At 50.3% G+C, this 26,108-nt stretch overlaps 2 protein-coding genes across 2 annotated transcripts in view; one reads left to right on the top strand and one right to left on the bottom strand.

The window, feature by feature from the left end:
- Positions 1 to 1,048: 1,048 nt before the first annotated feature.
- FEM1B (fem-1 homolog B) lies at positions 1,049 to 5,601 on the top strand. The gene is made up of 2 exons (XM_056865814.1): positions 1,049 to 1,349; positions 3,964 to 5,601. Exons 1-2 carry the CDS (start codon positions 1,102 to 1,104, stop codon positions 5,597 to 5,599), a joined length of 1,884 nt encoding a protein of 627 aa, XP_056721792.1. The 5' UTR covers positions 1,049 to 1,101; the 3' UTR covers positions 5,600 to 5,601.
- Positions 5,602 to 22,082: 16,481 nt separating this feature from the next.
- Positions 22,083 to 26,108, bottom strand: part of ITGA11 (integrin subunit alpha 11) — a 132,791-nt gene continuing 128,765 nt past the window's right edge. The window contains exons 29-30 of the mRNA XM_056865758.1: positions 25,155 to 25,268; positions 22,083 to 22,175 (exon numbers count right to left, since the gene is read on the bottom strand). Of these exons, the coding sequence (XP_056721736.1) occupies positions 22,104 to 22,175; positions 25,155 to 25,268 (186 nt within the window). The 3' untranslated portion in view covers positions 22,083 to 22,103. The remainder of the gene's footprint in view (positions 22,176 to 25,154; positions 25,269 to 26,108) is intronic.

A 26,108-nucleotide genomic window follows, 5' to 3' on the forward strand; every position in this document is an offset into this window, starting at 1 on the left:
AGCCACTTTGAAAAAAGCGGGTTATAAATTATCACATTATAAATCTGAATTCTCAAAACTCTGCATGGGGGCTTATTTTTGAGTTTTGAGAATTCAGCCGGGGGAAATGTGCATTTAGAGCGCGGCAAATCCGAGGCAAAACCTCCCATGCGTTTTCGCCCATACTCCCCTCTTCCTCCAGAAAGCATCCACGGCTACCCTAGCATTTCCCCCTTGCGACAACCCTGCGAGGTAGGGAGGCTGAGCGAGAGCGACTGGCCCGGGTGCGGGGGGCGTTTGAATGCAGGTGTCCCTGGGCCTCGCGCGACCCTTTTCCTCCTGCCAGTCGTGCCCCTTCGCCCCGCGTGCCACTCTTCTTGGGCCGACGGCTGCCGAGGCGCCCACTCCACTTCCTCCCCCCCCCCCGGCGTCCTGCTTCGCTCCGGAACGATCCTTCACGGAGGAACGGTTTCCTACCCGGACTGAAACGCCGTCCCGGGATCCCGCTTCCGCTTCCGGGATACCAGCCGGAGGAGACCAGAGAAACGCGAAAGCGAAAGCCGGCCAGGAGGGCTGGGAAGGGCACCTCGGGCGGCCCGTAGCTGCCGCCGACGCTTCCTCCTCGCCGCAGCCAGGGGTGGCGCGCCGTGAGCCTCGCGGGGACCCGTAGCAGCGCCGAGCGGTCCCCTGCCCGCCCTCCCGCCCGCCCGCCCTCCCTCCGGGGACCCGTAGACGGGCCTTTGCCCCCTCGGCCTTGCCCGGCGCCGGCACCCGTCGCCGCGGGGGAGGAGGCCGGCCGGCTCTTCCTTCCTTCCTTCCGCGCGGGGCCCGCGGCTCCTGCCCTGGCAGGCATGGGGCTCCCGTCGCGCGGCAGCCAGCCCCTCGGCCCGGCCCGGCCGGCCTGATTCCCGTGGGCAGGTCGCAGAGGACGGCAGGACGACGAGAAGCCCCGGCGCCCCGCCTGGCCCCACGGGGGTCGGCCCGCATGCCCCTCCCCGCAGCGGAGCCACGGCGGCGGAGGGGGAGGAGGAGGAGGGGGGCGCGCCCGCCCCGGCCCCGGCCCCGGCCCCGGCGGGGGAGAGCGGCCGGCGGCCTTGGAGGACCCGGGAGGAGAAGGCGGCCATGGAGAGCCTGGCTGGCTACGTCTACAAGGCGGCCAGCGAGGGGCGGGTGCTGACCTTGGCCGCCCTCCTCCTCAACCGCTCCGAGAGCGACATCCGCTACCTGCTCAGCTACGTCACCCACCAGGGTGGGCAGCGGTCCACGCCCCTCATCATCGCCGCCCGCAACGGGCACGCCAAAGTCGTGCGCCTGCTCCTGGAGCACTACCGCGTGCAGACCCAGCAGACCGGCACGGTCCGCTTTGACGGGTACGTACATGTGTGGCCAGGAGCCCGGAGCCAGCCGGGCGACTCGGCTCGCGCCATCGCTCTTAAGAGAAGAGAAGCCCGGCTTGGGACGGGCGCCCGCAGATTGGCACGCTCAGGGTAGTGGTGTGGCCAGTGTACAGTAGGTACGTCCGTGCCTTGGCTTGATCGGAGCACCCTGGCCCTGTAAACCGTCTTCCAAGTATTGCAAAACTGGAAAGGAACCCCAAGGCCATCTGGCCAAGCCAGCAGCTGTGAGGCAGAGCTATTCATCCGGTGCCTCTCCCCCCTGTGGATCAATGTACGTAACATGACAGGCTGAATCACAAGCATAGGACAAGTATCTTTGGATGACTTGCCCAAGTGTGTCCTGCTAATAGGCGGCAGGAGAAAGCACACAAACGTATACCACCTCACGCCACTCTCCGGCACGCGTCTGGTCCTCTGGAGGACTTCTTGTCAGTTTTTCAAATGTAGTCTCACAATGGTAAGGGATTGGAATGCTTATTTTTCCAGCATGAGGCACCAGGCTGCAGAAAAGTCTGTAAAACATGTTTCTCATAGGGAAAAACAACACAGTCTCCTGGTACCTAAAAAGACCAACCCATTTATGGTGGCATAAACTGTCTTAGGGAAGAATCAACTTTGTCAGTTGCTACCTGAGTTGGAACATTTGAGATCATGGCCACGTTGAATTCAGTGCATGCGGCTATTTGGTGCATTAAGAATCTCAATCACAAAAAGGAAGGGAACAAAATTCAGGGAAAAAATGGACCAGAGGTCTCACCCAATATATCTCTGTTAGGTTTTAGCTCCCTCTGGCTGCTTTCCCAGTCATGGCAGTAAAGTTAATTGGGGGTCTTGTTTTACTTTTTGTCTTCCAAATGCTGAGGACAGCTTAAGAACAATCCTGGAGTTCTTAGCTTAGCTTTCTTCATCTTACTTGAAGGCTCAGAAGTCCCCAGATGCAATTCCTCACTGTCACAGGGTCCTGCTGGTTGAGGAGCTTTTCCCAGATGTAGCAGACAATTTCTTTCTGTGACATCGTTGATTAGTTGAGTTGCTGGGTGCTGGGGCACATATCATCAAGGAGGGTTCACAGACTGTCCCACTGAGCTGCCAGTTCCCCTGAACCAATGGATTATTAGGTATAATGGTATAATATTCTGGTTCTATTTAATGTAGACAGGAAAGTCTGGTTTGATTATGTGTGAGAGTCCTTATTTAACTCCAAAATAGTTCTGGATTTTTAAAAAGAAGTATTACTTTTGGAGCTGATCATGCAGTGTAGAACATCTCAGTTAAAGACGAGAAGCAAATGACACTGTTCGCTTAAAACTGCTTGGGGGAAATGGATGAGGTTGTCTTAGCTGTACCTCAGCACGTCGGAAGTTTCTATTCTCGAGTGAGAAAATGGTGATGGTCACGACTGGCTCACTCTGCTGCTGATTCATTGATCCAAATAGGGCTTTTATGGGTAAACTACACGTTGGGTTTTCAGAGTTCATCCTAAAAAGTAAGGTATGCTGGTGTGGGCACCCTTAAAGTATACCACTTGTTCATCTTAGCAGTTAAGGAGAGGCTGGAAGGTGGGGTGAGATCTAACCTCTGTGTCTGAGTCACTGGGGAAGACTCCAGAACCTCCCTTTTACAGCTGCTGCAGCTCTTAAAGTAGACATGGAAATTCTGAGGAGGCAGAATAACTCTGTTATGTGTTCCAGAGTGAGGCTTCTACTAGCTTGTTTCCTTTAAATTGAGTGTCCTGACATATCCTGTCAAGAACTCCCCCTAAACATGACTCTCAAAGCTGTAATTTTCTGCCAGTTTGTAGGAAGGGCTTCATGGAGAGGGCCTTCTGCTTCCCACCTCTCTGCCCCTGGAGGGGGCTAAGCAATATTATCCACTAGTGCGCCTGTGTTCTGACTGAATGCAGGGTGGCTCCTTGCATTGCTCCAAACGGCACCAGGGGCGGGAGTGGTGTTGCAGGGATTCGAATAAACATTGGGGATGACTCCTGTTAGGCTACGTGAAGATGCTGTTGGTTTGAAAAAATTGTGTGCCACTTTGTTCCAAATGGGTGGAGTAGGAGTGAAAGTCGTCTTCCTCTTCAGTATTTTTTTATTTTTTATACACAGGTGCTTTCAAACCATGGCAAGATTTTCCTAGATTTCCTGTGTCCTGGAGAGCAAGAGAGAGAGGATAGCTGGAAACTGGGAAATCGCTGTAGCTTCCTGGCACCTGTTTTTTCTGCCAAAGTTGCTGTATTGGATTGTGCTGAATGGGATCCTACTCCCTAGAGATCCAGGACACGGGGCACAGTGTGGTTAATGAGTGTTAAAAATTGGGTACTATATTGCCTGTTGAGAGTAGGACTTGTGGCTGCTGTCAGCATTTGGGGTGAGATGAATTTTACCTCACTTATTGATTGGATCATGTGAGCTTACTGGCAATCACTTCTCTGCTCCCTTGTAAACTTACTAGACCTTCTGCTCCCCTCCAGCGTAAAAAAGTACCCTCTCCTCACTTTGCTGAGATGATCCTGTGGCTGTTCATGTGCTTGTTGTGAAATGATTTTCTTATACCTGTTTTAACACACCGTATCTCTCTTATACCCTAGTTACGTCATCGATGGCGCCACAGCGCTGTGGTGTGCGGCTGGGGCTGGCCACTTTGAAGTTGTCAAGCTCCTGGTGAGCCACGGAGCGAACGTCAACCACACGACCGTGACCAACTCGACCCCGCTGCGGGCTGCGTGCTTTGACGGGAGGCTCGACATTGTGAAGTACTTGGTGGAGAACAATGCCAGCATCAGCATTGCCAACAAGTACGACAACACTTGCCTTATGATCGCGGCCTACAAGGGTCATGTGGACGTGGTGCGCTACCTTCTGGAGCAGCATGCTGACCCCAATGCCAAAGCACACTGCGGCGCAACAGCTTTGCACTTTGCGGCGGAGGCTGGCCACCTGGAGATCGTCCGCGAGCTGGTGAAGTGGAAGTCCGCCATGATGGTGAACGGCCATGGCATGACTCCTTTGAAAGTGGCCGCCGAGAGCTGTAAAGCTGACGTCGTGGAGCTGCTGCTGGCGCATGCCGACTGCAACCGCAAGAGCCGGATTGAAGCGCTGGAGCTTTTGGGTGCCTCGTTTGCCAACGACCGGGAAAATTATGACATAATGAAGACCTATCACTATTTATATTTAGCCATGCTTGAGCGGTACAGAGACAGCGAGAACATCATAGGGAAGGAGATTCTGCCTCAGATAGAAGCCTACGGCAACAGAAAGGAATGCCGGACTCCTCAGGAACTGGAAGCCATTCGTCAGGACCGAGATGCCCTACACATGGAGGGCCTCATTGTACGAGAGCGGATTTTGGGTTCGGACAATATTGACGTCTCGCACCCCATTATTTATCGTGGAGCTGTTTATGCAGATAACATGCAATTTGAACAGTGTATCAAACTCTGGCTTCACGCCTTGCATTTACGTCAGAAAGGCAATAGGAATACCCATAAGGATCTCCTCCGTTTTGCTCAAGTCTTCTCTCAGATGATACACTTGAACGAGCCGGTGAAAGCCAAGGACATTGAGAGCGTCTTGAGGTGCAGTGTCTTGGAGATCGAGCAAGGGATGGCCAGGGTCAAAAGCTCTCAGGATGCCGAGCTCCACACAGCCATGGACAACTACGAATGCAATATCTTCACCTTCTTGTATTTGGTGTGCATTTCCACCAAGACGCAGTGCAGGGATGAAGAGCAGTCACGGATTAACAAGCAGATTTATAACTTAATCCATCTGGACCCAAGGACGCGGGACGGGTCCAGCTTGCTGCACCATGCCGTCAACTCCAGCACGCCGGTGGACGACTTCCACACCAATGATGTCTGCAGCTTCCCCAACGCGCTCGTCACCAAGCTCCTCTTGGACTGTGGTGCTGACGTCAATGCTGTGGACCACGAGGGGAACACCCCGCTGCACCTCATTGTCCAGTATAACAGGCCCATCAGCGATTTTTTGACGCTGCACTCGATCATCATTAGTCTGGTGGAGGCTGGCGCTCACACGGACATGACGAACAAGCAGAAGAAGACGCCTCTGGACAAAAGTACCACCGGGGTGTCGGAGATACTCCTCAAAACTCAGATGAAGCTGAGTCTGAAGTGCCTGGCCGCTCGAGCAGTGCGGGGGTATCACATCAACTATCACAACCAGATCCCCAAAACACTGGAAGAATTTGTAGAATTCCACTAGGCTGCCCCTAGATGGAGGTGCTCCCCTGTGCCCGGGCAAAGGGTCAGACTCTAGTTAATAAACACCAATCAGAGTTTTTGAATTCCCTTTTCTCCTCCCTTCTTTCATCTGCATTTGGTATGGCAACGCGCACCCACACACACGCTTGTGCATCTGTCTCACAAGTAGACCCACTTGCTTTAATTTGGAAGCTTGGCATCTGGTTTCCAAAATCCCATTTGGCAAAATAAATCAAACTCCTAATTAGAATGGGTGTAAAATATTTCAATCCTCTGATGCACATGAGTTTTTACTGTTGACAGCTGAGAATGCCTTTGAGCAGCTAATTGCAAAGGTGTTTGTGTTTAACTGACTGAGCTGGCATGTTACCTATGCAGCAGTGTGGAAAACAGAGGGCAGGAGGGAGGGAGGAATGAAAACAGAATTCAGGAGGATTTTGCTACAACATGCAAAGCAGTCCAGGGAAACGTATTCCTCACCAGCCTATTTTTAATGCCTTTCTGTTCCTACTGAAATTGTCAGTAATTTTTTTAATGATTTCTGCTTGAAATGAAAGTCATGCTGATCATACCCTACAAACAAAGGAAAATGCTGGATGAGTTCAGGTGTGTGAATGGGTTCATTTAAGTGAAATGGGAAGAGGAAAAAACCAAGCATACCTGCTCTTTTTTAAATTTAAGTAAAAAGTAAATTGTGGGCACAGATGCCTTGGTCTTTGTTCTTCTGGATAAGATAAAGCATTGTAATTAATGCTAGCTCTGAAACCCACATCCGAAATGTTACCCACTGCGTTTTCCTGATGTCTTCCAAACAGTTGCTCTACAAGCATTTTTCAAAAGGGTTAGATTATTTCTTATATATATAATGTTAAACCATCGGCAGGGAAGGCTCAGGGAGGAAGAAGAGGCTGTTTTGGCAGGGCCCTACCTTGAGAATAGATTCCCACCTTTTCATTCCTTTCATTATGGAATATTTCAGGAAAATTGATCTTCCCTCTCCTCCACCACAACAAAGCCCCAATCATCTTCTGTGAAGGTGGATTTTTCTTTTAATCATTAGCAGTACCATGACTGAAGAATGTTTGGCCTGTGAGCAGCATCTCTCCTTGCCAGAAACTTCAGCAGCTGAATGTCAGTTTTTGATAGGTTACAAAAATTGCACACACACACCCCATTTCCAATGCCACTTTTTAACAGTCAGATGGAGAAAAAATGTCCTGCAGTCATATTTTTGAAAATGGATCAGAGAGTTCTAAAAAGGGATGTTCTGGTCACAGACACGTTTGTTTGTATTACAAATAAAACCTTGAATGTGAAATCAGCTCAGTCCTGATTTGTTGCACTTCCAAGCAGTTCCTGGCTGTCCTCAGTGGATGTATGTACAGGGCAGAATTGTGGAGTGAGAACTGATGTCATGCCATTGCTTTTTAATGTTTAAAACTTGATAGTTTGAAATCAAAGTGAGAGACACATTTGAAATCTCTCTGGTAGGTCATGAACTGTTGTGTGGACAACCAACACGGTGTTCAAGCAAACTTGCTCTGCCGCACTGCCTTAAATGAACCAGAACGGGTGACACACCTTCCGGGCGTCCCATATCTGCTTCCTTTCCAAAGAGTCTGGAGTTTCAAGTTGCTTTCAGTTTCTTTTGTAACTTCTGTTTTGCAGGCTCTTGTGAGACAAAAATGTTTGGGTGATGGGGGGAGCGTTTTGAAAGTGGCTAAGGTGTCCGTTTGTCTTGTGAACTTGGACACCCAGTTCTGAAACGTGGAAATGTTCCTTTGTTCTGAGGTGGTAAAAGAAAGTTGGCAAGAGTCATGGCCTCCAAAATTACTTCTGATTCATATTTATGATCTAATTTTAATTAATGGGTGCAAGAAACAATACCTGACAAAAGCCCTGCTGGATCAGACCAGTAAGGATCCATCCAGTCCACCATCCTGACTCACAGTGGCTGACCAGTTCCTCTGGAGGTCTAGCAACAGAGCATAGAGGCCAAGGCCCTCCCCAGATTTTGCCTCCTAGTGCTGGGCTTCAGAAGTTTCCTTCCTTTACTCACCATAGCATGTCACCATTTATGGACCTGGACTCCATGAACCCATCTAGCCGCTTTTGAAAGCCATCTGTGCTCACGGCCATACCTCCCTCTATGGGCAGCGAATTCCAGTTTATTCACTGAGTGACGTATTTCCTTTGGACTGCCCTGTGCACCTGTTGCCCATCAACTTCACAGGGTGCCCCCCTGAGTTCTAGAATTATGGATAAGGGAGAAGAAGCTCCCGCTATCCACTTTCCTCAGAATCATAGAGTTGGAAGAGCCATGCAGGTCATCTAGTCCAGCCCCCTGCTCAATACAGGATCAGCCTAGACTAGAGCATCTCTGAGAAGTGTTTATCTAGCCTCTGCTTGAAGACTGCCAGAGAGGAGCTCACCACTTCCCTAGGTAGCCGATTCCACTGCTGAACTACTCTTACTGTAAAAATGTTTTTCCTAATATCCAACCGGTACCTTTCTGCCTGAGTTTCTGCCGAGTTTACCTGTTAAGTCCTAATCACGAAACGTCCAGACAGAGTAGTCTAAGAAGCTGGTTTATTCAGGAAGCAGGAGTTGAGTAGCAGAAACTTACAGGGAAAGGTACGAGGACTCTAATGGGGGGGGGGAGAGCAGGTTGGAAACATATACAGAAAACCAAAGGCACAGTTGGATCCCAGGTGTGAGGGTCTCTGTCTTTGTGTCTCTGCTTTCCATCACCTGCGGTATTATCAGTGAACTCGTAAAAGCAGTTCACACCTTCTGGTCTCAGGCGCCAGGCCTGATGGCCCATGTATCTTCCCCCCCGCTGTTTTCCTGCCAGTACTCCCTCAGGCCGGTGCGGCCTTGGAAGTGTGATAGCCGCACCAGACTTCCTGGGATCCGTCTGATGTTTTGTATTATGCCAAGCTTGTAACTTCCCATAACAATAAGTGTGAACCCCAGTGCCCCAGTGCCCTGGAGTCAATATATTCTGTAAACCCGTATAGCCCCTCACTTGCAACTTTCTACCTGTGCCTGCCTCATCTCCTGAAGGCTTCAATAAATCTATTGTTTCTGTATCAACGTCTGAGCAACTGATTTGGAGAAGCAAACTCAGAGAGGGGGATCTCTCACATTAAGTTGCAAGACTTTGCCTCTCGGACTGCAGCTGTACCGCTTTGGACAGAATGTCAGCCGACGAGGACACCACCCCTATCCCCGATGCCCCCAAGGCTCCGGACGAGCCGGAGAAGCCGGACCCGAAGGAGGAGGGAGCCAAGCCAAAGAAACCGAAGGGTCGCGCCCCCGACCAAGATCGGGACGAACGTCCCCGGGGGCTTACTTATTGGCTGGACTCTCCCAAGGGCTGGTCGCTCTCGCGGACTGCGGCGAAGGATCGCCGGCTGGCCTTCCCCAGCACGGGACTCGAAGGGGACCCGGCCCGCAAAGAGGCCCTCATGGAGGAAGAACGAAAGCAGTGGCAGGAAGACCGCCGGGCTATGCAGGAGCAGATGGAGACCATGCAACGCGTAATGGGTGAGATGGCCACGGCCCTAGATGCGCTGAAGTTGCAACCTCCAGCCGGTGCTCCCCCAGACGGGGCGCCGGTAGTTCCGCCCGCAACCCCTGCCCCCCCGGCCCGTCGGGACCTGAAAGTCACGTATGACGGGTCGGGAGACCAATTGACCTTTTTTATGGTCCAAGTGGACATTTTTATGCGGGAACAAGGCCGAACCTTTGTTTCTGAGGAGTCCCGGGTGCAGTACGTGGCTTCCTTACTGCAAGGGGAGGCGGCTGCCTGGATGGTGTTGCAGTATGAACTCCGCTCGCCGGTACTGCGAACCCTGGACGAGTTCATGGTAGCACTCCGAAACCGTTTTGAGGACCCGACTCTGGGTGAGCGGGCTAAAGCCTCCCTGATGCAACTGCGCCAAGGGACTAAGTCGGTGGCGCAGTATGCAAGTGAGTTCCAGTCACTGGCTAGCCGAATTCTGGACTGGAGTGAAGCTACCTTGGTACAATGTTTCAGGGAGGGTCTCAACCCAGACCTCCAACATTGGGCCTTCATGCAAGGGAACCCCCCGGATGTGGAAGGTTGGGTTCGCCATGCTGCTGACATCGAGAATCGCAAGCAACTCCTGAACTTGTCCAAGCAACGGCTTGGGCGAGACCCCAGGCCCCGAGGTGACCGTGGCCGGGAACTCCGGCAAGGGGGTGGCGGGGGTCTCTCGGCCGCGGAACGCCGCAAGCGGTTCGAGGCCGGCGTCTGCCTGATCTGCGGGGGAAAGGGTCACTTTGCATCGCAATGCCCCTCTCGCTCAGGCCGTCCGACCCCTCCCCGCCAAACCCAGGCCGAGCCGACGAAACCGGCCGCCGACAGCCAGCCTCGCCGTAGAAGTGGACCACTGAGCCGGCGCTCCGGCGCACCCTCCGCTCTCCACGCGCGCCCCCAGGATGGGGCATCCGACTCTACGGTCCCATCGGGGTCCCGGATTACAAATACCGTCTTTGATTCGGACGGCTCCCCGGAGGTCACCACCCCGTCCCCCTCTTCCAGCGAGGAGGAAGAGTGGGAACAGCCGGCAAAAAACGCCGTCGGTCTGCTGTAGAGGGGGCTCCGCAGCAGACCGTCCCTATCGTTGTGCAAGGAGCTCCACCGATGGTAAGCGCCCAAGAGGACAATGTATTTGTGCGTGTTCATCTGTCCCTACCCAAAGGGGGTCCCCCGTTAGAGGTCCCCGCGTTGGTCGACTCGGGGTGTGCCCGCACCATGATAAATGAGGAAACTGCCAAGAAGTTGGGGGTCCGGCGCAAGCGGCTTCCGGGACCCCTCCGTTTTTCCCAAATGGACGGGAGTGACTTTAAACGGGGCCCTGTGACCCACAGAACTGCAGCCGTGATTATGTCCGTGGGGGAACATTGGGAACGGTTGTATTTCACCATCGCCCCTATTGTAACCCCTGTGGTGTTAGGGATGAACTGGTTAAGGGGACACAATCCCTCCATTGATTGGGTTAAACGGGTGCTTTCTTTCCCCGAAAACCCCTGTGGGTTACATGACAAGGAACGGGTACTCAGAACTCCAGCCGCCGCACTGGTAGGGTCCCCCGCCCCAGTCTCTCCACAGTTACCCTCTGAGTACTCGCAGTTTACTGATGTTTTCGATGTTAGAGAGTGCGACGAACTGCCTCCCCACAGAGAAACGGACTGTGCCATCGAGATCGTAGGGGAAGGCAAACTGTCTAAGGGAAAGGTTTACCCCATGAGCCCCAGTGAAAAGACTGTATTGCGGGACTATCTGGATGTCAATCTGGCGAGGGGTTTCATACGCCCCTCCAAGGCTCCTTATTCAGCCCCAGCTTTCTTTGTAAAGAAAAAGACGGGAGATTTAAGACTGTGTATTGACTTTCGCAGACTGAACGCAGTCACCCAGTCTAATGCTTACCCCCTCCCTCTTATTCCTGACCTTCTAGCACAATTAAAGGGGGGCCTTAAGGGGGGCAGAATGTGAGGGTCTCTGTCTTTGTGTCTCTGCTTTCCATCACCTGCGGTATTATCAGTGAACTCGTAAAAGCAGTTCACACCTTCTGGTCTCAGGCGCCAGGCCTGATGGCCCATGTATCTTCCCCCCCGCTGTTTTCCTGCCAGTACTCCCTCAGGCCGGTGCGGCCTTGGAAGTGTGATAGCCGCACCAGACTTCCTGGGATCCGTCTGATGTTTTGTATTATGCCAAGCTTGTAACTTCCCATAACAATAAGTGTGAACCCCAGTGCCCCAGTGCCCTGGAGTCAATATATTCTGTAAACCCGTATAGCCCCTCACTTGCAACTTTCTACCTGTGCCTGCCTCATCTCCTGAAGGCTTCAATAAATCTATTGTTTCTGTATCAACGTCTGAGCAACTGATTTGGAGAAGCAAACTCAGAGAGGGGGATCTCTCACACCAGGCCAAGCCTGGTTCTCATGGTAGATTACAGTTATCACACAAACAGAGCGAGCAGACATAACCTGAGTTACACAACCTTGGAGGCCAGCTGCACTCTCAGGCCTGGAGCTCACATTCTGCCCCCCCCCAGGCCCCCCCTCTCGTCCAACGGTGCGGGCTTATCCGGGTACGAGGCATGGAACTGATGCAGTAGGCGAGGGGTGGAGACATGACGATGCTTAACCCATTCGTCGTGGGAGGGGCTAAAATGCTTCCAACAGACCAGGTACTCTAGCCCCCCTCTATTTTGGGCACCTCACAGTGTTCCTCCCCCCACACACCATTTCGGGGACCTCTGGGGATCTGTTGGATGCCACTGAGGCACATACTGTTTCAGTAAATTTAACATGAAACACTGGATGGATTCTCTTTAACGCTTTAGGAAGCTGCAATTCCACAGTTACTTCGTTAATGATCCGAGCAATAGGAAAAGGCCCAATGTACTTTTCACTTAACTTTCTAGAGGGCCGCAGGGATCGCAGATTCTTGGTAGAAAGGTACACCAGATCACCCACCCTGAAGGTCCAACCAGGAGCCCGATGCTTGTCCACCTGGGCTTTGTATTTTCTTTTGGCCCGTTCTAAGTTTTTAGTCAACCAAGGCCATGTAGACTGTATGGTCTGAATCCAGTCCGATATCTCAGCGCCCCCCTCCTCCCCTGACACATCCACCTGACCGACAGGTCCAAACTCCTTGCCATGGACAATGTGAAAGGGGCTGAAACCAGTAGATTGATGAACAGAATTATTATACGCATACTCTGCAAAAGATAACAGGTCCACCCAATCACCCTCGTGGTAATTCACATAACAATGGAGGTAACATTCTAGGACAGCATTAACTCGGTTTGTCCATCCGTTTGGGAATGGAACGCACTTGACAGCCCTTGTTCCACTCCAACCAATTTGAGGAATGCTTTCCAAAATTTGGCCACGAACACCAATCCGCGACCAGAAATTATCTTGCGCGGGAGCGAATGATATTTGAAAACGTGTCACAAACAAATGAGCCAGTCTTTGAGCAGAGGGCATGCCAGCGCAAGGGATTAGATGTACCTGTTTGGAAAAAAGATCAGTAACCACCCACAAAACTGTTTTCCCCCGACTCAAAGGCAAATCAGTCATGAAATCCATGGCAATGACTTCCCATGGTCCCTGAGGCACCTCTAAAGGTTTTAGTAGACAGGTTGGCTTGCTGGTGGGGCGTTTTGCGGTGGCGCATACTGGACAGCCGCAGATGAAGGAGTCCAGGTCTGAACGCATACCCGCCCACCAGAACTGATGACACAGCAAATGTAACGTTTTAACGAAACCAAGATGTCCAGCGGTTTTCGCTCCATGAGCAAGTCCCAACACTTCCGCCCGCAAAGCTTTAGGCACGTACAATTTAGTGTCTTTAACCCACATTTCTCCCCGCTGTTCGAGACCTGAAGGTAGAACGTTGCCATTGGCATTGTGTGAGCACTTGTCCCAAGACAATCCCATAAACAACATCCGCAGACAAATAGTCCAAAAGAGAGTTGATTTAATGGAAGATCTACAGGTTTACAGCAGCTAAGAGTCAAGTTGGCACTAATGAGAACTAAAAGCACGGAGTAGGGCATATATCGAAAGCATAGAACAATTCAGGATGCCATGGCAACCCTCCCCCCATTGGGGTAAGATTCCCACAGAGTCCATAGTCAAAATACATAGTTGGCAGTTGTTGGCGCTGACCTTGGCCAGCACCTGGAGAAAGCACAACAACCTCTGTCAGACCATGCCTGGTTTTCACTGCACACTGTACAGGCAGGGCCTGACATTCTGCCCCTCCAAAGACCCCCCCTGTCAGTTTCCGGGCGCTGGATTGTGCGGGTAGGCATCATGGAATACACGGACGAGGCGAGGGGCAGAAACATTGTGCGAGCGCACCCACTCATCTTGAGCAGAACTGAAGTGTTTCCAACGAACCAGATACTGGAGGGAGCCAGGATGGATACACGAATCTAAGATTTTAGCAACTTCAAAATGCTCCCCCCCACACACCAGTACAGGCACCTCAGGCGGTGGTTCGGGATGCCACTCCAGGGAGGGAACATGTGGTTTCAATAGACTGACATGAAACATGGGATGGATCCATCTTAGTGACTTCGGGAGCGAGAGTTCTACAGTGACCGGGTTGATGATGCGGGAAATTGGGAACGGACCCACAAACTTGGCACTGAGTTTGCCACATGGGCGGGTTGACCGGAGGTTCTTGGTGGACAAATAAACTGTGTCCCCCACCCCGTACTCCTTACCCGGCGATCGGTGTTTGTTAGCTTGAGCCTTATATTTGCGTTTGGCTCGTTCCAGATTTTTTATTAACCATGGCCAGGTTGTTTGAATCGTGTGCACCCAGGCAGCAACATCTCCACCTCCCTCCTCCCCTGACATATCAACATGGCCGATGGGGCCGAAGTCTTGTCCATACACAGCTTGAAAAGGGCTAAAACTGGTGGACTGGTGCACAGCGTTATTGTAAGCATACTCAGCAAAGGGCAACAGTTCTACCCAATCATCTTGGTGGTAATTAACATAACAGCGTAAGTAGCATTCCAGTACAGCATTCACTCGTTCTGTTTGGCCGTCTGTTTGGGGATGGAAGGCGGTTGATAGTCCTTGTTCTACCCCAACCAATTTGAGGAAGGCTTTCCAGAACCTAGCCACATATGTACTTCCGCGGTCGCTGACCACCTTGCGCGGAAATCCGTGCAATCGGAAGACATGTGACACGAAGAGGCGGGCCAGTTTGGGGGCGGAAGGGATACCTGCGCAAGGCACAAGATGCACCTGTTTTGAGAACAGGTCCGTGATTACCCAAAGTACGGTTTTTCCCTCGCTGAGGGGAAGATCAGTCATAAAATCCATTGCAATCACTTCTCAGCGTCTAGTGGGGGTTTCCAAAGGTTGTAACAGTCCGGGTGGTTTGCCCTGGGGTCTCTTTGCAGCAGCACACACTGGGCAACTGCGGATGAACAAATCCACGTCAGATCGCATGCCCACCCACCAAAATTGTCTTCTTAATAGATGTAAAGTCCTAAGAAATCCAAAGTGTCCTGCGGTTTTGGCCCATGAACCAGCTGCAGAACCTCCCTCCGCAGTACCTTAGGCACATACAATCTAGAGTCCTTATACCAATAACCCCCGCGTTCAATCAGAGAAGGTGGGAGGGTTTTGGCAGAGTGTTCGGCTCGGCAACTGCAACGGAGAGATTCCCTAAAGGAATCGGTTAGCCCCTCCATATCCGGCGTTGTGGGCACCACGCTAGCAGGTTTCGCTGCAGGAGAAGGTGTTGGTGCCGTTGGGGGGGTTTGGGTGGCCGGATTGCCAGGACGGACGAGCCTCTGCTCCTCGGGACTGGCCGCTCGAGGTTGCATAAGGGGTGGAGCCAGAGCCGGTGAAGGAGGTGTGGGGAGAGGGGTGGGCGGTCCGACCTACGTGGTCGGGTTTTGGGCTTCTCCCCGCCCCCTGTGAAGGCAGCGTTGGGAGTCGGGTCTGTGACCGGGTTTGCACTGCCAAGGTGGGCAGTAAACCCCTCTGAGCAGGAGTGAAGAGAGACTCTGTGGGGCGCTCAATCTTGCTAGGGTATTGGGGCAGTCTAGACAAAGCATCAGCCAGCAAGTTTTGCTTCCCTGGCACGTATTTCAACACAAAGCAGAATTGGGCAAAGAAGGCCGCCCATCGTACTTGTTTCGCGGATAGTTTGTGAGCCCCTGTTAACGCTTCCAGGTTCCTGTGATCGCTCCACACTTCAAAAGGGACTTTAGAACCCTCTAAAAATCGTCTCCATACCGTGAGGGCATGCTTGACCGCGGCTGCCTCCTTTTCCCAGATCGGCCAATTGAGCTGAGATTGCGTGAACTTCTTGGAGAAGTAAGCGCACAGATGTAGTTGACCGTCCCTCCCTTGCTGTAGCAACGCACCCCCCATTGCAATGTCTGAAGCATCTACCTGGACTATAAACATTTGTTCCAAATCAGGATGCTTCAATACCTGTTCGGAGGTGAACGGTCGTTTGAGATTGTCAAAAGCGGTTTGGCACTGGGGAGTCCAATTTACTTTAGTCGAAGGCAGGGTGGCTACGCTTCCTTTCCCTTTAGTCTTAAGAAGGTCTGTGATGGGCAATGAAATCTGAGCAAAGTTGGGGAGGAACCCCCTGTAGAAGTTTGCGAACCGAGAAATCTTTGAACCTGTTTACGGGTTGAGGGTGGTTCCCAATTGGTTACAGCTTGCACCTTTTCTGGGTCCATTGTAAGTCCTTGGTGTGAAATTATATAGCCCAGAAAAGTCAACTATTTTGGTGAAATTCACACTTGGACACCTTAGCATAGAGTTGATTGTTTCTCAGACGTTGTAACACTTCCCTAATCAGGGCGACGTGTTCATCCATGGTTTTCAAGTAAATAAGAATGTCATCTAAATAAACCACCACTCCTTTATACAACAAGTCATGCAGTATCTCGTTAATGAGTTGCATGAAGACCCCCGGAGCCCCCCTTCAATCCAAAAGGCATCACCAAAAATTCAAACATGCCAAAGCAACTGGAAAAGGCTGTTAAGGGCTCATCCCCTTCACGAATTCTGATTCTATAATAGGCTTCGACCAAGTCTAATTTGGTGTAGTTCATCCATCAGAACATCATAGGGGGCCCTGTCAAAAGCTTCCCTGAAACCCAGCTTGATGGGCTTTGGGCTGGAGCAATGGGGCTTACTGGTCAGTGGTGTTCTCGCAGAGGCCTGTACGCATCCTGCAAAGGAGCTGCTGGCTGCTTAGAGACGCGTGGGGTTTTAATGCCAGCTCAGGGCCTAGTTTGCAGGGCAGTTGTTTTGCAAGGTGGCAGGGCTGCCTGCAAGTTTGCCTGGGGCTGGGGGGAAGCTTGGTTGCCTCATAAAGTCATTATGTCTGACTTTGAAAGTGCTGAGTAGCAGTTGCTGCAAGGGCTAGAAACTCCCAGAAAATGAGTTTTCAAGGCAAGAGACTTCAGAGGTGGTTGGGCATTGCCTGCCTCTGCATCCGCTCCTGGTATTCCTTGGAGATCTCCCACCCAAATACCTGCCAGGGTTGAGGCTGAGAGTGTGTGACTGGCCCAAGGTCACCCAGTGAGTTTCTGTGGCAGAGTGAGGATTTGGACCTGGGTTTCCCAGATCCTAGTCCGACACTTTAACCACTACACCACACTGGCTCCCACAAAGAACACACTTCTAATACCTAGAAATTGCCTCCATCTTGGGCAGTCATCTGAATCTTTGTCCCAGTAGCCCTAGGGCTCAGCTCTGGGCAGTGAAGGGTGCTTTTTCAGCCTTCCGCCCCCCACATAGTTTGAGTTTAAAAATGAAAGGGGTAGAAAGGGGGAATTTGGGAGGGTTTTTATTGTAAGCTGACTGGCTCTGGAATTTGGTAGAAAGCAACCCAGTCAAACAAGGTTGTGAAGGACAACAGAAAGTAAGGCTGTTGGGGTGGTGCTCCCTGTTTGATTCAGGCAGATGCAAGAGCTGCCTTGGGCGCGGGAGGGAGACAGCCACCCAGTGATCTTGCTGCCGGGCAGAGAGGAAAGGCTGCATAAAAAGGGACTTCCCTCCCACTCGGAAACTGGCCTTCGTGGAGGCAATTAGGGATGCCAACAGCGTCCAGGTGGGATTTGGGGATCCCCCGGAATTAGATGACAGAGATCAATTCCCCTGGAGAAAATGGATGGTTTGGAGGGTGGACTCTATGGTCATTTATGCAGGGGAAATTTACGTTTGGTTTGCTGCAGTTTTCTGGTCCGATTCTCTACATCATATGCATGAGGGTTCCCACCCCCCAATTCCAAGAGTTCCTTGCGATTAATTAAGCAACCCCAGTGAATCACGGAACATCTGAGTCCCCCCACCCCTGAAAATGCAGCCTTGTTGCACTTTACTTGGAGGGGGCGTGTGCTTTTGCTGGGTATTCCTCCCCACCTTTCTTCAACAGCTCCCTGCCAGGAGCTGCCTTCCAACCTTTGCAGCCTTCTTCAGTGTTTTCCTGTACATTTCACGAAGGTTTAACTCCCTCTTTTGTGCTTTGATTTGAGGGAAGGGGTTGGATGGGAGGGACAGACATGTGGGAGGGAGAAGCCAAAATGGGCACGGGAAGAGAAACCCGAAGTTAAGAGCTATGCATGGAAATGGGGGGGGGGATTTGCATTGCTCTTGCCTCAAAGCAGTATTTAAATTCGTTCTAAAACAGGATCCTAGGAGGATGAATGAGGCCACAGCGAAGTCACTTCTGAAGGTCAGTAAATCATGAATAATGCAAAGGAAGCCTTGAAGCAGTCCAGCAGGGACTGCGAACTAAAAGTGTGTGTGTGTTAAGTGCCGTCAAGTCGCTTCCGACTCATGGCGACCCTATGAATGAAAGTCCTCCAGAATGTCCTATCTTTGACAGCCTTGCTCAGATCTTGCAAATTGAGGGCTGTGGTTTCCTTTATTGAGTCAGTCTATCTTTTGTTGGGTCTTCCTCTTTTCCTGCTGCCCTCAGCGTTTCCTAGCATGACTGTCTTTTCCAGTGACTCTTGTCATCTCATGATGTGACCAAAATACGATAGCCTCAGTTTAGTCATTTTAGCTTCTAGGGTCAGTTCAGGCTTGATTTGATCTATAACCCACTGATTTGTTTTTTTGGCAGTCCACAGTATCCATAACACTCTCCTCTAACACCACATTTCAAAGGAATATTTTCTTCCTATCAGCTTTCTTCACTGACCAGCTTTCACACCCATACATAGTAATAGGAAATACGATGGCATGAATTAATCTAGTCTTGGTGGCCTGTGACACATCCTTACACTTCAGAATCTTTTCTAGCTCCTTCATGGCGGCCCTTCCTAGTCTCAGTCTCCTTCTGATTTCTTGGCTGCAGTCTCCCTTTTGGTTGATGGTGGAGCCAAGGAATAGAAAGTCTTCAACAATTTCAATTTTCTCATTGTCAACCTTAAAGTTGTGTAATTCTCCTGTAGTCATTACTTTTGTTTTCTTGATGTTCAGCTGTAGTCCTGCTTTGGCACTTTCTCTTTTACCTTTCAGCAGTAGTCGTTTCAAATCTTCACTATTTTCTGCCAATAATGTAGTGTCATCGGCATATCTCAAATTATTAATGTTCCTTCCTCCAATTTTCACTCCACCTTCATCTAAATCTAATCCAGCTTTCCTAATTATATAGATTGAAGAGATAGGGAGATAAAATACATCCTTGTCTGATTCCTTTGCCAATTGGAAACCATTCTGTTTCTCCATATTCTGTTCTAACTGTGGCCTCTTGTCCAGTGAACTAAATACCCCTGCATAAATGGCCTATGGCATGGTACCCCACTGAGGTCCCTGTCCTCCCCAGGCTCTGTCCCCAAATCCCCAGGAGTTTCTTAGCCTGGATCTGTCAACCCTACATCCCCACCCCTGCCGGTGGCCAGGGAGGGTCTGGCAACCCTATGCTGAATCCATTCCATCTGACTGCCTTCCCCCTACTGGGACAGCAGCTTCACACAAGACAACCCTGCCTGTTGTTGTTTAGTCCTCGAGCTGACTAAAATCTCTACCAAGGAGCAGGGCCGGGCCAGAGGAACCACAGCTGTGTTAGAAGGCCATGTTTCTCCATTGGGTATTAATGTGTGTGTGTGTGTGTGTGTGAGAGAGAGAGAGAGAATCCTCACCAAACAAGACCAGCAATATTTCTAATTCCTTTTTAAAATAGCTTAGAGAATTGAGGCCATACCAAGCTTTTCCATTTAATTTTTTTAATGTCATAACCTTCCCCTCATACAGTAATTTACATATATTTCGTTTGGCTGGACAGAGTCTCCCTCCCACCCACCAACTATTTTCAGTCATTAAAAATAATAGCATAAATAATCATTATTATGCAAAAGGAAAAAAATGGTCACATTAAAACCGTTCCATCATACAAAAGTATATACACATTATACACTAGGGTTTCCCCCCCCCCCTGTCATTTCTGGAAATTGCAGACTCTGGGAAAACACTTCAAACTGGTTTGGTTTTGTTTGTTTTTTAAAAATCTTTTCACCTTTAAAAATAAGAAAGGTAAACATTTTAAAAATCATTATATACAGCTGAGGATTGAAGGCTTGCATTAAGGTGCTTACAATGATGGTCCGTGTCGGAGTTCAGTGCATAAAACATCATGATCTGCAACTGCTTCGTTTAGAACAGGGGTCCCCATTGCGGTGCCTGTGGGCATCCCAGTGCCCTCTGACACCTTTCCTGGCACCTGGCAAGTGTTTGTAGAAAGCAGGTGGGGCCAGGTGGGCCTTCTGATTGGCCACTGGAGATCTGAGTGACTGCAGATATTTTAAATATTGCTTTGGTGGCAGCTGCCCCCACAGCACAAGGATGAAGAAGGAGGAGTTGGTTTTTTCTCTACCACTTAAAGAAGAATCAAACTGGCTTACAATCCCTTCCCCTCCCCACAACAGACACCCTGTGAGGTAGGTGAGGCTGAGAGAGCTCTAAGAGAGCTGTGACTAGACCAAGGTCACCCAGCAGAAGTAGGGAAACCAACCTGGTTCTCCAGATTAGTCTGTTGCTCCAAACCACTGTTCTTAACCACTACACCACGCTGGCTCCCCTACACCACACTGGATCTTGACTGTGTCACTGAAGGTTTGCGGTGGCAGCCCTCCTGTGGCTGGGCCCACTATGGTGTGTCAGAATTCCGAAAGTGTCCACAGGCTCAAAAAGTTCGGGAACCTGTTTTAGAAAAGGGGACAGGCAGGGAGGGGTGTGGATGCTTGGGGAAGGGCTGTAGCTCAGTGGTAGAGCCTTTGCTTGGTATGCAGAAGGTCCCAGGTTCAATCCCCGGCGGCATCTCCAGTTAAAGGGACTAGGCAACTAGGTGATGTGAAAGACCTCTGCCTGAGACCCTGGAGAGCCGCTGCCGGTCTGAGCAGACAATCCTGACTTTGATGGACCAAGTGTCTGACTCAGTATAAGGCAGCTTCATGTGTTCATATGTTCAATGCACCGGGCGCATTCATGCCTCAGCCCCTTTGGGACAAATGGGACCTCTGGTTTATTTCAAAGGGATGGGAACAGGAAAAAGTGCCCCCCACGTTGTACCTTTGCTTGGGCCATCCCTAAAAAACCAGCTTGGAAGTGGTGATCTTTTCTCTTAGTTTGCTAGTAAGCAAACCAAAGCGCTTGGTCCTCTGTGGTTCCTTGCACAGTATCTTTTCGACAGTCGACCAAGTGGATCCTTTGTCCCCATTGGCAAATTCCCATACCTCCACTGAATCCCTGTTATCCAAGCATCAGCTTTTGGCAGTAACCTTTCGGCCAGAGCCTCGCTCCCCCAAATTACAGGGATGCTGCACTGCTTCAGAAATGATAACCATCTTCAAGTACTTGAAGGGCTGTCATATAGAGGATGGCGCTGAGTTGTTTTCTGTTGCCCCAGAAGGTCGGACCAGAACCAACAGGTTGAAATTAAATCAAAAGAGTTTCTGTCTAGACATTAGGAAGAATTTTCTAACAGAGCAGTTCCTCAGTGGACCAGGCTTCCTCAGGAGGTGGTGAGCTCTCCTTCCCTGGAGGCTTTTAAGCAGAGGGTAGATGGCCATCTGTCAGCAATGCTGATTCTATGACCTTAGGCAGATCATGAGAGGGAGGGCACCTTGGCCATCTTCTGGGCATGGAGTAGGGGTCACTGGGGTGTGTGGGGGGAGGTAGTTGTGAATTTCTTGCATTGTGCAGGGGGTTGGAGTAGATGACCCTGGTGGTCCCTTCCAACTCTATCATTCTATGATTCTATGAAATGTGATTCCATATATGTCTAGGGCACACTGCACTAACACTCAACTCTTGGAAGGCCTGTGTGTACAGAACATCCCAGTAAGACTCTTTCTCCTTGGAGAACTTGGATGGAAGAAAGAAAGAAAGAAAGAAAGAAAGAAAGAAAGAAAGAAAGAAAGAAAGAAAGAAAGAAAGAAAGAAAGAAAGAAAGAAAGAAAGAAAGAAAGAAAGAAAGAAGTTCCACGTTTGCTGCAACAGCTGCTGGGGAAAAGTCCATGGATGCAATATTCCTCTTCTGATGCAAAGTTTTCCCCAGTGAGGATGCGAGCGGAAAGCGCATGTGTCGTGTCCTCAAACACAAGGGGCAATTGTGCTGTAGAAGGACACCAGACTGTTGCCAGAGGTTTGACAATCGCCCAGAACTCCTGTGCTGTAATACTGGTCTGCCTTGTGAAGCCAGCATTGGCTTTTTGTTGCTGCTGCTGGGAAAACATGCAGGGTCTCCTTGGCCCTGTTAATTGGCCCTCCCTGCCCTTGTCCTAGGCAGAAGGAAGCAGTTAAAACTGGGTTGAAGGTAGCTTTAGCAGGCTGTGTCTTTCTGTTTGCCCTCAGGGTCAATTCAGTTCCTCTGGAGCGCAATCAATGCAAATAGAGGCCTTCACCCCAATCCCTACTTGGCTGTGAGGAGTAACAGATCTTTTCCTCTGGGATCCGGAGGCGTCAGTCCAAGTCTTTGGAGTTCTGGTCTTGCGCTGGGTCTCTCTTGCGATTGGCACTTTTGAAAAAACCGAGCTGTAGGAATAGGAGGGGGGGGGGAAATCCCCATGGTTATTTCAAAGGCTTGGGGTAGTAGCGCTCAAAGTCCCAATCAGAGAAGCGGCTGTTGTGCATCATGATTGGGACGAGGGTTGTTTTACTGACAGATTTTTGAAAGATGAATCTACCATTGTGCTAAAAGGTATATTTTGCTTTGGTAAGAAGCAGGTTCATCCTGCATCTGATTCACTGGGATCCACCTTGCCCAGCCCATCGACTCTGCCAGCCGCTCTCCAAAGCAGGGCCAGCTCTCTGCGCCAACAGCTGCTTTGGTTGGCACAAGGTGGCAGTGGCCAAACACAATGCAGGAGCTCAGACTACTCCTGGCCAGCACAGGAGGAGGAGGCGGGCAGAGGCTACACCTCCCAGACCCCCACCAGTGCCCACAAGGTGTGAGACCAGACCCCACGGCACTGGCCGTTGTGTGCTCCCTTCTGCTGCCACTGCAGGCAAAGGGCATGCCTTGGGTGGGGTGACAGAACTCCTCAGCCAAAGCCTCAGGCAGAGGTCTTGCCTCATTCTGCTCCCTTAGACTGTGAACTTGAGATGTTTCTGCATACTGAACAGGTGCTTGGCTACAGCAATGTGCTCTTACCAGCGGAGCACGGACTTTGTGCCAATTGCTCAAAAATAAAAATAGCTGCAAAATCACGACTATGGAAAAGTAGCACTTGGGAGGAAGGTAAACAACACTCTTTTGGCGGTGAAGAAATATTTCTCCATCTTGAGAAAAACTAGCATTTAGAAAGGGAGGGGGAAGGAATCCCTTTAAATCAAATGTTTGCAGCAAATGTCTAAGGACTGTCACAGGCACAGGGGGAGATTCACATGGCACCCGCCACTAGCACAGGACACAACACAATCTAGCCAGGCAAGAAGGCTCAGCATTGCTGGATCAGGCCCTTCTCAAAGAGGAGGGAACTTCTGAGGCTAAGTTGTGTAAAATGCCCAGCAGCGGCATTTGGCAGTGCCAATGCAGCAGAAGGTGGGCAACAGCTGTATAGCATCCCACAAGATGGTTCTAGCTTCTTTGTGAGCTCTGAGTGTCTACTGGACCATTCTCTACAACCACAGGGTTGGGAAGGGTTGTTTTAGGTAAAGGGTCCAACCCCTGACTCAGTGCAAAAAAAAGAAGAAGAAGAAGAAGGAAAAAAGAGATCATCCCAGCCTCTGTTTGAAGATCTCTTCTGAGGAAGAGCCCTCAACTGGATCCATTGGTCAGGAAGTTTGTCCTCACATTCAACCAACATCTCCCCTCCTGTAACTTAAGACAATTAGATCTAGTCTTGCCTGGTGGAGCAGCAGAGAACAAGTCTTTGCCTTTTCAATTTGTTTAAATCATTCCTAAAGTGTGGTACCCAGAACTGGCCACACGTGAGGTCTGCCTAGCATGAAGAAGAGTGGAACTCTTACTTCCCATGTCTTGGAATATTATATTGGATTAATAAATTTTAAGTATTTGAAGGGCTGTCACTTAGAGGAGGGCAGGGAGCTGTTGGCAGCAGAGGATCATGGGACTCGCAATAATGGGCTTAAATTACAGGAGGAAAGGTACTGGCTGGATATTAGGGATTTTTTTCTTTTTACAGTAAGGGTTGTTCAACAGCTACCTCAGAAGGTGGTGGGCTCCCCTCTCACTGGCAGTCTTTAAGCAGAGGCTGGACAAGCACTTGTCAGGGATGCTCTAGGCTGATACTGCATTGAGCAGGGGGTTGATCGCTTGTATGGCCCCTTCCAACTCTATGATTCTATATTGGATATATATCATCATGACCTCTGCAGCTGCGTCACTCTGCCAGCTCCCGTTCGCTTTGTGAGCCTTTGCAATTGTGAGCTGCTTTTCACATGTGCTGCTGCCAAGGAAAGTATCCCCCTATCGTCTATCTGTGTATTCGATTTCCTTTTGCCTAAATACAGAACTTGGTATTGGTCTCTGTTGAATTTCATTTTGGTTTAGCCCACCTTTCCAGCCTATCAAGATTTTGAATTTTGTTTCTGCCTTTTTAAGGTTTTAGCTATCCTGCCTAGATTTTGTCAGTTGCAAATGCAACACGGATTCCCTCTCCCCACCCATCCAAGTCACTGATAAAAATGTTGAAGGGTCCTGGGCTGAGGAGAGGGTCCCGCAGCACCCACTTGAAAGCCCCCTCTGGGCTAATGAAGTTCCATCAGGGAGCAAGCGGAGTATGGTTTGCCACCCAGCGGTGGATCCCACGAATGCAGCAGTCTTTGAACTGACCTGCTGACCAAAACTTCAAGTGACATAAGAGGACCCCAAACCAGCCATGCTTTGACCTGGACGGCCCAAGCTAGCCCCATCTCATCAGATCTTGGAAGCTAAGGAGGATCAGCCCTGGTTAGTACTTAGATGAGAGACCGCCAAGAAATACCAAGGTTGCTATGCAGAGGCAGGCAATGGCAAACCACCTCTCTTCATCTCTTGCTTTGAAAACCCTACGGGGTCACTGTGAGTCAGCTGTAACTTGATGCCACACAATTATTAGGCCCTGACCTAGATAGCCCGGGCTAGCCCGATCTCGTCAGATCTCAGAAACTAAGCAGGGTCAGCCCTGGTTAGTACTTGGATGGGAGACCAGCAAGGAAGCCCCATGGTCACTATGCAGAGGAAGGCAATGACAGACCACCTCTGAACATCTCTTGCCTTGACTTGGATGGTCCAGACTGGTTAGTAGTTGGATGGAAGACCAACAAGGAAGTCCAGGGTTGCTACTCATAGGCCGGCAATGGCAAACCACCTCTGTCCCTCTCTTGCCTTGAAAACCCTACGGGGTCACCAGAAGTGGATGCAATATAACAGCGCTTTCCACCACCAAACCAGCCACTGTGTTTAAAAATCTGAATGTTGCTAAAGGACCCCCATTCTGTCTCTCGGGAAAGGGGCTTCTTACGTGGTGGGTGTGACCCTGGCCAGGACACCCAAGGGGGTGCCATTACCTTCCACAGTGCCAGCACAAGAAGTGCCAGCAGCAAGAGGCCGCCGAGCGTGCTCCCAATGATGATCCAGGTGGGGATGTGAGACTCCTCTAGCTTGGAGATTTCAAACGTTATCTGCAACAGAAATCAAAGTATGGGTATCAGCAGCAAGCTCTTAAAATGGAATGATCCTCTCCAAGATGAGATTTTTCAGGATATTTGCTTGGAGTCCACGCTCCACTCTTCTAAAGCATGATTCAAGTTCAGGAGCATCTTAGAGACCAACAAGATTTTCAGGGTATAAACGTTTGAGCGTTGATGATTTCAAGATCTTGTTGGTCTCCAAGGTGATACTGAACTCGAAGCTAGCTGTTCTATTGCAGACCAACACAGACGTTACCCTCTGAAACTATCTTCTAAAGCAGAGGTTCCCAAACTTTTTGAGTCATGGAGCACTTTTCAGGAGAGAAATTCGTCGCGGAGCACTAATTTTCACCTAGCACCTATATACTAAACTGAATACACCTATAGAGGAGTTAGGCAGGGCTGTTTACTCGACCCCCTGCTATTTGCCTATTATATAAATAACATAGTTCCTTGAACACACCAAATTTACATCCACCTAAACTAGCGGACAGGCATATTCATATTCTGCTCTATGCTGATGACACGGTACTTCTTTCAAGAACCTCAGTTGGCCTAAGGAGGGCGCTAGTGAGAGTGGGAACGCTCTGTCAGAAGGAACGCCTGACTATTAATTATGTCAAAACAAAAGTAATGGCTTCTGGTAATCGCCCTAATTATAGGAGGTGGAGCATAAATGGCCCTAGGTTGGAACAGGTAACCCAATTCAAATATCTTGCAACGACAATCCAGCCATCTGGCTCCAAGCTGGCCCATAATACCTATGTTGCCAATTTAGGGGAAAGATCAGCCCGTTCAATAATAAATTTTCTCCAGACCAAAGGGGCACAC

Source organism: Euleptes europaea, chromosome 20, assembly GCF_029931775.1.
Source record: "Euleptes europaea isolate rEulEur1 chromosome 20, rEulEur1.hap1, whole genome shotgun sequence".
Taxonomy (NCBI): domain Eukaryota; kingdom Metazoa; phylum Chordata; class Lepidosauria; order Squamata; family Sphaerodactylidae; genus Euleptes; species Euleptes europaea.

Bases quoted from the DNA above. Each gene is read 5' to 3' on its own strand.
- FEM1B (XM_056865814.1), top strand. From the start codon at position 1,102: ATGGAGAGCCTGGCTGGCTACGTCTACAAGGCGGCCAGCGAGGGGCGG. The intron at 1,350-3,963 runs GTACGTACATGT...CTTATACCCTAG, and splicing joins GGCACGGTCCGCTTTGACGG to TTACGTCATCGATGGCGCCA.